This window comes from Crocodylus siamensis, chromosome 2 (genome assembly GCF_052110815.1).
Source record: "Crocodylus siamensis isolate JL-2025a chromosome 2, ASM5211081v1, whole genome shotgun sequence".
NCBI lineage: Eukaryota > Metazoa > Chordata > Crocodylia > Crocodylidae > Crocodylus > Crocodylus siamensis.
The window spans coordinates 67,494,706-67,506,998 of NC_143396.1; the positions used below are offsets into that span (position 1 = coordinate 67,494,706).

Genomic DNA, 12,293 nt, shown 5'->3' on the forward strand with positions numbered 1-12,293 from the left:
ACTGTGCACTTCATGCTTGGCAGAGGGCACCCAGCAACCTCCTTGCTTAAACCTGCTGCATGCCTATTCTGGGGGTAGGGGAAATGCACAGTGGGGGCGCGGGGCTGAGCACAGAGCGGAGCACGGAGCACGGGGCAGTGTTTGCTCAATAACGCATGAGAGCACAAGTGAGCTCTGTATTAAGAAGACTGCTGGATGTGGGCTGGAGGCCTCCTCCAAGGCAGAGTCAAGGGGATGGCTCACCCAGGCTCTGGCAAGGAGCTTTGTTCCTCACGCCTGTGGAGAGAACCTTTGATTTCATGGGGCTGATTATGTTTATCCTTGCCCACTCAAGGATGAAGCCCAAGAAACAAGAGGCTGTCCTTTTCAGAGGCTCCACAATGGGTCATCTCCAGCACAAACCACTGGGAGGTTTCCCTGGGCTTTAGTGGGGGCTTTCTTGGAAATCAGGGCTATAAAACTCATTTAAAGAGAAAGCGTGGGGAAAAAGGGGGTATGAAGCCAGGCACTGGGGACGAGGGGAAAATGCCTTCAATTCACAGTGTGGTCCTGATCAATCCCCTCCTCTGCCTTAGCCAAGGTTATGCAGCTCCTGGGCAGCCAGACTGGCTCGAGGTTTGGGGGTTTGTGGCTTTGGGGGAGAGGTTTCAGACACAGAGAGACTCAGAGAGGGAGAAGGGGGGGTGGGGTGGGGTGGGGAGGGAGACTTTTATCCTAGAGTCATTGCCAAGCCTAAGCAGGGTTTATCTTTTACAGTGAAATGAAATAAAATTCAAGACCAGCAACATTTGAGGTACAAAGACTGTCACGGGCCAATGCAAGTTTGCAAAATTATATGTAAATGACCCCAGGTTTGACCATGGTGGCTTGGTGCTAATCCCAGAGAGAAAATCTACTTAGCAGGGGAGAAAGGGTGGGGGGAGGCTAATTTGGGTAACTGATCAAAATGCTGAATATATTAATGTTATATTTCCAGGAAAAATACTATATCTTGAAATGCTTTAATGAAAGAGGGGATTCAGGGCAGCTTAATGCTCACAGAACAAATCATAATCAATGAGTAGTGTAAGACTTGCTTCATAATCTGCTGGTGAAACTGAATGTAGGACGTGTGTTTTCATCAGAAGCACCAGGCATCCTTCTGGTGCTGAACCCACTAGGTTTCTGCCATATTGCCTTGTGAGAGAGGCATTTAGATACAGCTACGTGTCCCTCTGCCCTCGCTTGGACTTAAGGTCTCAGCTGTGTTTCGAGGAAATAACGATTTCCCCTCCTCGCAGTCCCCGGGTACGTGACCTCGGCCGTGTGGAGGCGAAGGAGCCAGCTTCTCTGTGTTGACAGTCTAAGCGGAAGACCCCGCTCTACTTTCTAGGCATTGTCATGAAGATCTTTTTGTGCGTGTCTGCGAATAAAGGAGCTGCTGGTTTACAAATTGCGGGGCAGCCCATCCCATGACCTCGGTAAACAAGCCGGGGCACGTCTCCCTGCAGCCTGCGCTTGGCTGCCGGTCCCCGGGCAAAGCGGCAGGGCGAGCCCCAGCGGGAGCAGGGGAGGGCGGCGGAGCGACCGCCCGTCCCCCCGGGCCCCGCGCGGCTCTGCGCTCCGGGACGCCTTAGCTCGGCTGCGGTGCTGCCCGGAGACCGCGCTCGGGCCCTCGAGGGGCGCTCGTCTCGCACAGGAGCCGGAGCCGGAGCAAGGCGCGAGCTGAGCGAAGCCCCGGCCCCGGTCCCGGCCGGAGGGGACGCGGCTGAGGCGGGGAGCAGCCGCGCCCTGGCCGCCTGCGCCAGCTGCGCGCCGAGCTCGGCGGGGCCGCCGCGGCTCGGCCCTGCGGGAGCCGTGGGAGCGGGGCCGGCCCGGCCGGCCGCACGAGGGGCCCCTCGGCAGCTGTGCGCCCGTGTGCGGCGCTGCCCCCCGGCGCCGGGCGCTCGCCCGTGGTGCGCGCAAGGAAGCCGAGTCAGGCGGGTGCAGGACGCGGTTTATTGCGAGCTATAGCCCGGGCGGGGGCTGGCCCGGGGGCAGCGCGAAGGTGCTGGGGTGGGAGTGGCCGAGCAGGTTGAGGTAGTGGCGGTCCAGGCCCTGCACGGGCGACAGGAAGGCGCCGCGCTGCTGGCCGGGGCTGGGCAGGGGCACGGCGGCGCCGGGGAGGTAGGGCCCGCGCGCCGGGCCGTGCCAGGGGAAGGGCGCGCCCGAGCCGGGCGGGAAGGGCTCGTGGGCCGGGCAGTCGGGCGCCGGGTGCAGCTGGCACGAGAAGTCCGGGTCGGGCAGCGGGGCGAAGCGGGGCTCGGGCCCGAAGCGCGCCTTGGACTGCAGGAAGGCGAGGATCCGCGCGTACTTGGTGTCTTTGGTCTCCATGCGCTCCACCGTGGTGAGGTAGTGCACCAGGTTCTTCATGCACTCGTGGTAGCCGTAGTGGAAGTAGTTGGCGAACTCGGCCAGCAGCTCTGCGGGGAGGGAGCGGGCCGCGTGAGTGCCGCGCCCCGCCCTGCCCCGCCCCGCCCCGCCCCGGGGCAGCGGGGCCGGGCCCGGCGGGGGCGCTACCTACCCTTCTCTCTGCCGCGGGGGAAGTCGGCGGAGTGCAAGGCCCGCAGGTACTGCACCGTCATCTCCAGGATCTCCGCCTTTTCCAGCTTCCCCGAGCTCTGCACACCCGCGGGGGAGGGCACACACACGCGCGCGGTCCGTGGGGAGCCGAGGCAGCCCCGCCTCGCCCAGCCCGGGCCGGGCCGTGAGGCGCAGGGCGCTGCCCTGGGATCCCCCTCGCCGGGGCGGCCCGGGGCGCCCACGCCACCCGCCGCCTACCTGCTTTGCCAGGGCCATTGGCACCGTCTTGCCCAGCTCGTTGAGGCAGCGGTTGATCCGATCTCTCCTCCTCTTCTCGATCACTTTGTGAGACACCGGGGTCCTCTGCGGGGCACAAGCGTGTGCGTTCACCTGAGCCCCGGGCGCACGGAGCCCTTCCCCTCGCGGGGCCCCTGCACCCAGGGCCTCCCTCCCACGCTTCTTGCTCGGGACCCGAGGGCCTTCTGCTCCCGGGAGCGAGCTCCCGTATCCCCCGCGTGGCCCCGCTCCCAGCGCCCAGCGCAAGAGCCCCGGTGCGCAAGGACCGGCCGCGGCTCCAACTCACTTTCCGCTCCTTCAGCTTGGAGGCCATGCTGCGGGGGGGCTGGGGGGCGGGGAGGCCTGGCAGGGCAGAGGAGCCCGAGGTCCCTCCTCGAGGGTCCCAGGTGGACTGCAGCCCCCTAACCTCCACGGGGCTGCTTATAAAGCTATCGTGTATTGGGGGGGACCGCGGGCATTCAGGGCCTGCCTGCTTCTCCGGGATTAGGGCGAGCAGCGTTTGGGGAATGTATGCATTAAAGATCAGTTTTAAAGGAATCAGAAAAAAAATGTTGTGGTTTTTTTTTCTTCCCCTGCAGTCGAGGGGGCGAGCAGGGGGCAGCTCAGCTTTGTTGCTCCACGTGGCCCTTCAAAGGACACGTGATCGGCCCCAGAAGCCCATTTGCATGGCAACAGCCCGGGCCGGGGCAAGGCGAGCGGAGCGGAGCGGAGCGCAGTGGCGCGCTGGCAGGCTGTGAACACAAGCTCCTTCTGTAAGTCCCGAGCGCCTGGTCTCTCACACGATCGCCTGTTTACAAATCCCAGGCAGTCCCCCCCGGCCCCCCCTTCTCCTTGTCCAAGCGCTGACTGCATTTTAAAGCCTGTCCAGAGTCATTAAAGTAATTAAGTAAGCCCTTAATAGGCTGTTCCGCCCAGTTCAAGGGAGAGCCCTTGGAGACGGAGTGGCCCCGTTTGTTCTCAGGCTTTTCTCACACGACTTGGTGACACGTCCATCTTTATGAGAGATGGCAGCGAGGCTTTTTGTTTACCCCGCTTTATGCGGCGGGGACACCCCGGCAGGTGTGGGGACCGGGGGCTGGCACACGACCCCCCCCCCCCCCAGTCCTCTCCTCCCCTCCGCGGGCCCGGGGAGGCTCCCGCCAAGCCTTTGGCACACGACGGCCCTTTTTGTGTGGTGTGTGTCTGGGGGTTGTCGATTCAGCCCCTTCCTCCCCCCCTTTGGAGAGGCTCAATTTGTAGCCTATTATCCTATAGGAAAATGTCCCATTGAAAAGTATGAATAGTTTCATTGGGCCTAAATTTTAATAATGCGGGTCAAAGAAAAGAGGGGCAAATAAAGAGAGGATCGCAGCTGGTCTTAGAGTGCATTATTCGGTGTCACCTGCAAGAGGGGTCGCCTACAGACCCCCTATTCATTTGCCTAATTTTGGTCAATTTAACAAACTTCAGGAGAAATTATTGTGGCATTGTTAGGGAGGGTAAAGCTTTCTGATCGAATTAACAGCATGTTTTGATCCGGTAAATGTCATTAAAAAGAAAGAAACAATCGCGTTTAAAGGGCTCTGAGTTAAACGCGCCAAGTGGAGACGCCAGAGCGCAAAAAGCTCACAAAGGAAGCAAGTAACTGCCACAGGGAACTTTTGTACGCGCACATTGCTGAAGTTTTTACACAAAAAGGCATTATTTCATACTTGAATACGTCTAATCCAACAATTGTCTATTTTCTGCAAACATATTTTCACAGCATTGTTAACTTTTTTATGGGCTCTGTTCTGGCAGCCGCGGCCCTCGCCTCGAGAGCGCAGAGGACCGCTTTCTCTCTTCTCTTTCTGAGGCAGCGGCGTTTGTCCCCGGGGGGCGGGGGGGGGCCGGGGACGTTGATCGCTCTCTCTTTAGAGGGTTTCACAGGGAAATATCGAAAACACACAAACACCAGCGCGAGGAAATCGCTGAAAAGGAAGGCGCCCCCCCTCCCCTCTCCACGGCCTCGGCGTGCGTTTCCATGGCTCTTGCAAGGCTCCTCGCCACCTCCCTCGTTTCTGCGTGGGGAGCCCCCCCCCCCAGTGAAAAGGAGCCCCTTTTGCACGTTTGCTAACTCCGCAGCAAATCCCACTTGGGCTGCAGCTGTGCCCTGCGGGAGCAAAGGAAGCCATCGCTGGCACCGAGGGGATGTGGGCTCGGGGAGCATCTTCCTGCTCCAGCGCCCGATCCTGCCCAGCCGCGAAGTGGTGCCCCCCTCCAGCCGGGCCCTTGGCAAGCCCAGCCCAGCCCACGCGGGAGCTCGTCCACGGCGCCCCTTCCCGTGCTTGTCCCTGTGCCGTGGCCTCCCGCCGGCCCGTGGCCTCGCGTCGTGGGACTGCGAGAGCTGGGCCCCTCGGTCCCTCGGGTGCCCAGCAGGGCCGGGCCGGCGCCTCCTTCCCCCCGCACGTGGCTGCGGCCCGCTCCGCGCCCGGCCTCGGTGCCCCCGCCCGGCCCGTGCCCCGCACCCCGCGGCCAGAGCCGCGCCCGCGCCGGGCGGGCGGGCAGCGCCGGGCCCCGCGCCGCTTGCCCACGGGCTTCCTCCCCGAGCCTCGGAGGCTTCAGTACATTCAGGCTCGTACAAAGGGATTAAACAGTAACCGTTATCATCCAAATTAACTAAACTGTGAATAGCCCATGTGAGGGCTGCCCCCCGCCCCCTCCAGCGGAGAGGCAGTTGATCCTCTTACTGCCTGTGTTAACCGCCAGCTGCAGACACCTGCGAGGCCACTTTTTACCCGGCGCGGCGTGTGTATTTGTTCCGTGCTGCTGCGGGCTCGGGCGGCGGGCGGCGGCGGAGAGAGCGGGCTCCAGGGCAGGGCTGAGCCGCTGGACAGATCCGAGGGGCAGCGCCCGCCGCGCCGCCCTTCGCTGCCGCCGCTTCTTCCCGGGGCGGAGCGGCCCCGCGGGGCCCCGGACTGTCTCTCTGGGCACAGACCCGCGCTCCCGCCTCTCCCCGAGGGGCCGGCTGCTCCGCGGGGCTCCCTGGCTGCGTGCCCCCGCTCTGGCAGCCTTTCGGGCCGCGCTCCCTGCCCAGCGCAGCCCTGGTGCAGCCACGCGCGGCCGGGCTGCGGGTTTCGGCGCGGAGCCCAGAGGCTCCCCCTTCTCCTCGCTCGCCCGCGCCCGCCCCGCAGAAATGCCCCCGCACGCAGGTGCGCCCGGCCTCCCACCCCAGCCCCTCGCATGCACAGCACCCCGAGCACCACTGCTCCCTCCACGGATATACCCGCGCCCGAGGGCCCGATCCTGCCCCGCTGGAAGCCCGTGCCCGAGCCCCTCGGGGGGCAGGAACCCGCTTCCGGGGGCACCTACACAGGGGAGCCCCCCCGGGGGCTTTGCAGGGGGAGCCGGGCCGGGGGAGCGAAAAGCTCCTGTCCGCACGACACGGACCTGGTTTCGTCGGGAAGCAGCGGAGCGAGTCCCGCGCGCGGGGCTGCCCCTGCCCCGCGGCGCTGCGGGCGGCGGGAGCGGCTCTAGGGCAGGGCTCCAGCCCGGCGCTCCCGCCGCCGCCGCCGCCCCCCGCAGCGCCGCCGCTCTGCGGTCACTCCACTTCCTAAGCCGCGGAGTGCCCTGCCTGCTCGTGTAACGCTCTGGCAGACACGGCTCTTGGGCTGGAGGCGATGGCTTTTATCATCAGACCAACTACATAACAGCAAAGCGATTTTCTTTTCTTTGCAAGCGTCCAAGCACCCCTGGTCAAGCAGAGGAGAATTCAAAGTTTGTAAAAGTTCTCCCAGGTAGAAAAGATAATTTGCTTCCAGGTGATTTGTTTCAGGGTCATTTGCATCATGACAGATCCTCACAAGAGGTGCGAGGCTTCATACCAGTTATGAGCTGACTACCCTGGGTTTTCCATTTATTGACTCCTCCATGAAATCCTATGAAATATGAACTTTCATTTCTACCCAGGAGAGAACTTTTACAATCTTGTCTCCAATGCCTGAAGAAGGGTGTTTATGCCTGAAAGCTTGCAATTAAAGACATTTTTTTTTTTTGTAAAAAACTTGTTGGTCTAAGAAAAGATATCATCTCTACCTTGAGCCCTGATTGCTCAGGTAGAAAAGAGACTTCATCTTGCACAGGGGATGGTGGGGCTCCCCTGGGTTTCCAAGTCCATTTGTGAAAGGGCTGCTCTGTGACTATGTAGATTAGGCAGACAAGGCTGCACCAGCTTCTTCCATAAAGGTATCAGATGCCACACAGAGAGTTGAATTTTATTGCTTTCCTGTTTAGCAATGAAGTTTCCATTTCCACATGGCTAATTATGATATCTTCCATGTTTCAAGGATATAGGTTGAGCTCTTGGGCTAGAGGCGATATTTTTTACTACACCAACAGAATAGTAGTAAAAACTGTTTTTCTTTGCAAGCTTTCAGGTCCAAACACCCTTTGATTAATTTTTTTTGCTAATATTTAGGTGGTCTAATAGAAGATATCACTTCAAGAGTTTTGTCTGCCTCTGTTTTTTTTAGACCAATACTGCTACAACCTATATCCCTGAAACACGTAACACTGTAGCTTTTAGGGCTCCCATGCTGCAGCCCAATGGTTCTCTATCTCTCCAGGCTGAAGGCACCCCTCAGAAGGTGCCAGCTCAGAGCTGTTGCTTGTTTTCTCACTGAAGTCAAATAATAAAGCAAGTTTCTGCTTGCCAAGAGCTCAGTCAGACCACCCCAGGGCTGGGGGTCGGGGGCTGGTTGTCACACTCTGGATGCCTATTTGAAACATTTGGGTTTATCTTGTGTATCACCTCTGTGAAACACCCAAGAGTGTTAGCCCTATGTGGTGCCTCGCAGCACCCTTGAAAGGATCTCAAGGCACCCCAGGGTGCCTCAACACCCTGGTTGAGAATTGCTGTAGTAGCCTCTTGAAGTCCTCCCTTCCACTTGCATCAGCTGATGGGCCTGGATTTGGCCTCCTGTGGTTAGATTTGTGATTATCAAACCCAACCTGTTGCAATGAGGACAAAGACCTAAAGGCAATGCGTTGCTATGTGATGCAGGTGATTGGCATACAGTGCCTAGTCCCACGCTCACTGCTATCAGGGAATACGAGGATGCAGTGCAAACAAAACATTTAAGCTAGAGGGTGTATCTGTATTATTTGACAGAGCTCTCTCTGGATTTGGTAAAAAGTGGTGGTGACTTGAAACTCATACATTAAAGTTACATCCAGTTTACCCCTCAGGACAAATTTGCACTGAAATATAGAAGTTTTACCCAAGAAAATCCAGAGTACTATGGGATTTGCTGTTGCTAATACCTTCTTTGGTATCCTTCTCCTGGAGCAAATACTAACCCAGTGCCCCCATCAGATTGAAGAAGAGTAATAATATTGTTTTGGTGAGATGTAAGGCAAAGATCCTAATCTTGTGTACTCATCAAATGTTCCCTGAAGTGGGTTTTTTTTTTTTGCAAAGATGGGGTTGCTAATAATCATACTCCTGCAAGAAATTACATCTGCAGTATTAGATACAGTATTTTTTCACTGTCTACCCTTTCCTGGTGAGCAATGTTGATGACTCCTGAGTGCTTTTCTATAGCTGTCACACGGCACCCCAGAAGTAGCTGCATTTCAAAGGTGGGTGCAACTTTCATTGAGGTTTTCACATATTGCTTTGGGAAGTTGTTTAAGTGGCTTTGGGATGAAAGAGGTTCTGTAAAACATAAGAACTGAGTCTGGTTCGTTACTGCAATATTCCAGTTTTAGGCAAATGCAACACTAATGAAAACCTGCAGAGGTAATGTCGTGGTGAATCAAGGCTGGCGTTTTACTATCTACAAAACTGGATTACTTTATAAATTTATAAAAAAGCTTAAAAGCACAAGGGAGGCTGTTTTTTTCCTATTGGTGGAGACTCTGAATCAGATGATTATTAATGAAAACTGGTAGTAATTCCCTCTCCTCCAACAAATGTTACTAATAGCAGCCACCATACCATCACTCTATGGAAGGTTGTGATGTGGCAGCTGAAGTGGAAGATTAAAAAAAGAGCAATTGAAATAAGTCCCATTTTATCTGTGGACTTTATGAAAGTTTCACTGGGTGTGCACAATACCTCAGGAGGCGTACAAAGGAAAACGTCTCAGCTGGACTGCCTTGGCTGCCCCTTCTGCTTGAACACAGAGGTGAACATTCCCTGTGATCTCATTCTTTTTGAGCTGAACTCTGAGCACCTTCTCTGTATTATGAGTCCTTTCCAGAGGTGTCCTTTTATTCAGCAATCTATACAATGATACTATAAGATGTGACAGGATACCCTCCACAATAGAAACCCAGAAAACAGAGCTGGCAGTTGGCACCTTCAGAAGTCACAGACTGAAAATGTCTTCATAACACGTTGGAGTCATTCTCCCAGATGCTCTTGTCATTATTATAGATATAAATCTTTTTCAGATAGACATAAATCTCACCTCTGACATCATTAAATACATTTTCTGGGTAATGATTTCAAAAGTGTGTCATAGTCATAGATGCAGAAACATATAGCAAAAGATCCACAGCCAGTGAACATTACATTAAAATAGCTAAGCTGATTTATAACCACTGAAGATCTGATCCACATATTTATCTGATCAGTGCTTCTATATACAGGAAGTAAAGCTGAGACAAGATACTCTGTATGTTTGTACAGGATGTGCCCCAACAAGCTATAAAAGGACATTTTAAAATAGCACTGGCTACAATTTTTATGTAGGACAGTGGGTGAATTATGGAGATGCAGTGTGCTACAACTTCCCTCCGAAAAAAAGATTAGAAGTCTCCTATACAAACATTCTCACCAAATTAATTTTGCTTTCTGTCTATATGCTTCCACTCCACCAGGAACATGAACCAGAAAGATCAGTGACCTTTTCTTATGTTTTTAGACTGCTGGGGCTGGTTGTCAGAATAGTCAGTGTATGTAATGTTTACTTTTCTTTAATGGACTTTAATGATATTTTAAAAAATAGAACAGGCATGGCATTAGTCACCTTAATCAATTGGGTACAGTGCAAGAAGTCTGTTTTTTTATCACTGTTGCTTCCCAAAATGCTCTATTAGCATGCTTCCAAAATACTGTACGTACTGTGCTGATTTTCATTTTGTACTGTAAGGTGATTGTATGCTCCAGGACACTGCTGAGAGCTGCAGGGACAGGACTTAGATATCACAGTGGTAGGTGATTAAAGAATACTTACAATAAATAGATAGGTAAATTCATGGAAGACTGAGTCTTACTTTTCAAAACTGTGGCACTGTACGGGATTTCTGAATCATGCCTGATGTACAGAGCTATGAATATGCTGAAGTTTTAATGTTTCTGTGAAAATCTATCCACCTTGCTAACATGGCTTCTAGCATGTGCCTCTCAGAGGAGGGACAACAAGTGACTGCTTCTCAGGAAAATCAGTTTTCTCTAGATCAGAGAAGACAAACTGAACTGGAAAGACTCCATGGTGCAGAAGATAAATAATGGGCTATACCAACAAATTCTGAACCACTCTCTTAATATTTCCCCTGCTCGAAGAATATACAAAAAAGGTTAGAGAAACTGAGGCAGGGAAATACACTCAGGGTATATTATTTTTGCCTAGCTCTCCACATCTCTTGTGCTATTAAGTACAGATCAGTGGTGTGTTTCGACAATTCATGTAAAGCCTATCTATGTTTTTGCTTGCCTACATTTGTGATGTGATCTCAAACAAGTCAACTTCAAACTAGAAGGTTCATAATATCAGTAATGAGTTTTATGAAAGAACAAGTTTAAGCCTGTGAGAGTGTGAGGGGTATTCATTTATTCCAGGGGAACAGGCTGTTGGACTGTGTATTACAGTTCTGAGGAGGAGGGATAAGACCCTGGGCCTGCATCCTGGGAGTATGCCAAGGGCCTTTGTTTGGACTCTACTGGCTTAAAGTCCACTGGACTGGGTGGATTGGGACATAAGGCAGCAGTCTGGGGAGTGTCCATGAAAGGAAGCCTGACCAGATGTGTGATGACAACTGATTCTTACTTTCCCTGATATTGATGTACTGACACCACAATGGCTATGGAAAAGTGCCTAAAGGGAGGCAGGCGGGGTGGATCCACAGACTGCAGTGGCACAGTCCCCCTCCCACATGGCAGGTCAGGTCCCAGTGGCTCCAGTTCCCCCTGCCCCAGACCCCTGAGTCCCCTCGGCTTGGCTAGCAATGGCGGTGTTAGAGGAGGGACATTCCTTCCTCCATCATCTGCTCCTCGCTAGCAGGGGACACCTGTGGGCATGAGGCAGGGAGCATGAGCACCTGAAGGTGGGACACACTTGCCTCCATTGATCGTGGCTAAGCCCAGCACCTCATACTGCTGCTTAAAGAAGCCCTGGTAGGAGCAGGGTTTTCCCTACACCCAAGTCAGCTAGGTTCAGCAGCTGCTGCAGGTAAGTCTCCCTTCCTATGCCCAGAGGCAAACTTTGGGCAAACCCTGCAGGAGAGGGTGAAGGCGGATTGGGAAGAGAGGGGAGGTTGTTGCGCTGGTGGGAAGGGGATGCCAAGAGCTGGGGAGGAGAGGAAGATGAAGTCTCACCTGCTTTGAGAACTCAAGAAGTCCTCTGCAGTTACTGTGGTGTGGTCTGTCCACCCAGAGCTCCAGGATGTAACCACTCCTGAGGCACTGGTAGCATCTCTTGTAGAAATTCTGTTTTAAGTATCTACATAATTTTGAATCATGCAGTCTGTAATGGTTAGTCTCCTTTCACAGATTGCAGCACAGTAGTCTGGGTGTTGGTACTGCAGATACTACAGTCTGAATGCTGTCTGACTGAGGAAGCAAAGTGCCTGTAATGTCGCGGAACACTTCTGGATTAAAAGTTAAAAGAGGGTAACACTGGAATCAGCTCAGGGCCAAGTCCCACAGCATGCTCCAAGGCATGTCCAGTGTCAGCAAGAGTGTACATATATTCAGATATACTATCAGGTATGTCTGCTGGCATGCTGGGAGAAGTTGATTCTGCTGCTTTTTTCAGCAGCAAGACGCTCATTGCTATGGTGCTGTTGTATTGCCTTTGTGGTTACATAGCTCTTCTCTATATCTGTATTCAAAAGAATGTCCTGTTATGTTAGTTGAGGGACGCATTGGAAAGACAGGTAGATATATAGGTAGATAAAGCATTACTGTGTGATGCAGTGCGATAGCATCTTTAGGTCCCCATCTTCTGCAATGCTACCAGTGTGCTGAACATGTGCTCTTTCATCTCCCTGTTACTTGGGCAGATACAGGCAGGGTCTAATCCTACGTGTGTAAAAAAACAAAAACACAACCCCCCCCCAAAACACAAACAAACAAAACAAAAACAACAACAACAAATTAAAATAAAAGAGAGCTCCATTATATTGTGAAAGTGTCCTGGAATATATATAATATATATATAATATATATATAATATAATATATAATATATATATATATTTGCAAGAAAGCTG

The 12,293-nt window shown here is 53.6% G+C and overlaps 1 protein-coding gene across 1 annotated transcript; it reads right to left on the reverse strand.

The window, feature by feature from the left end:
• Nucleotides 1-1,986: 1,986 nt before the first annotated feature.
• HELT (helt bHLH transcription factor) lies at nucleotides 1,987-3,151 on the reverse strand. The gene is made up of 4 exons (XM_090034506.1): nucleotides 3,121-3,151; nucleotides 2,800-3,065; nucleotides 2,543-2,639; nucleotides 1,987-2,441 (listed from the first exon to the last, which is right to left on the reverse strand). Exons 1-4 carry the CDS (start codon nucleotides 3,149-3,151, stop codon nucleotides 1,987-1,989), a joined length of 849 nt encoding a protein of 282 aa, XP_089890632.1.
• Nucleotides 3,152-12,293: the final 9,142 nt, after the last annotated feature.

Coding starts and splice junctions, on each gene's coding strand:
- HELT (XM_090034506.1), bottom strand. CDS start 3,151: ATGGCCTCCAAGCTGAAGGAGCGGAAAGTGA. Junction 3,066..3,120: donor GCTGAAGGAGCGGAAAGTGA/GTTGGAGCCGCG, acceptor GGGCGCTGGGAG/CGGGGCCACGCGGGGGATAC. Junction 2,442..2,542: donor CCCCCGCGGCAGAGAGAAGG/GTAGGTAGCGCC, acceptor CCCTCCCCGCAG/AGCTGCTGGCCGAGTTCGCC.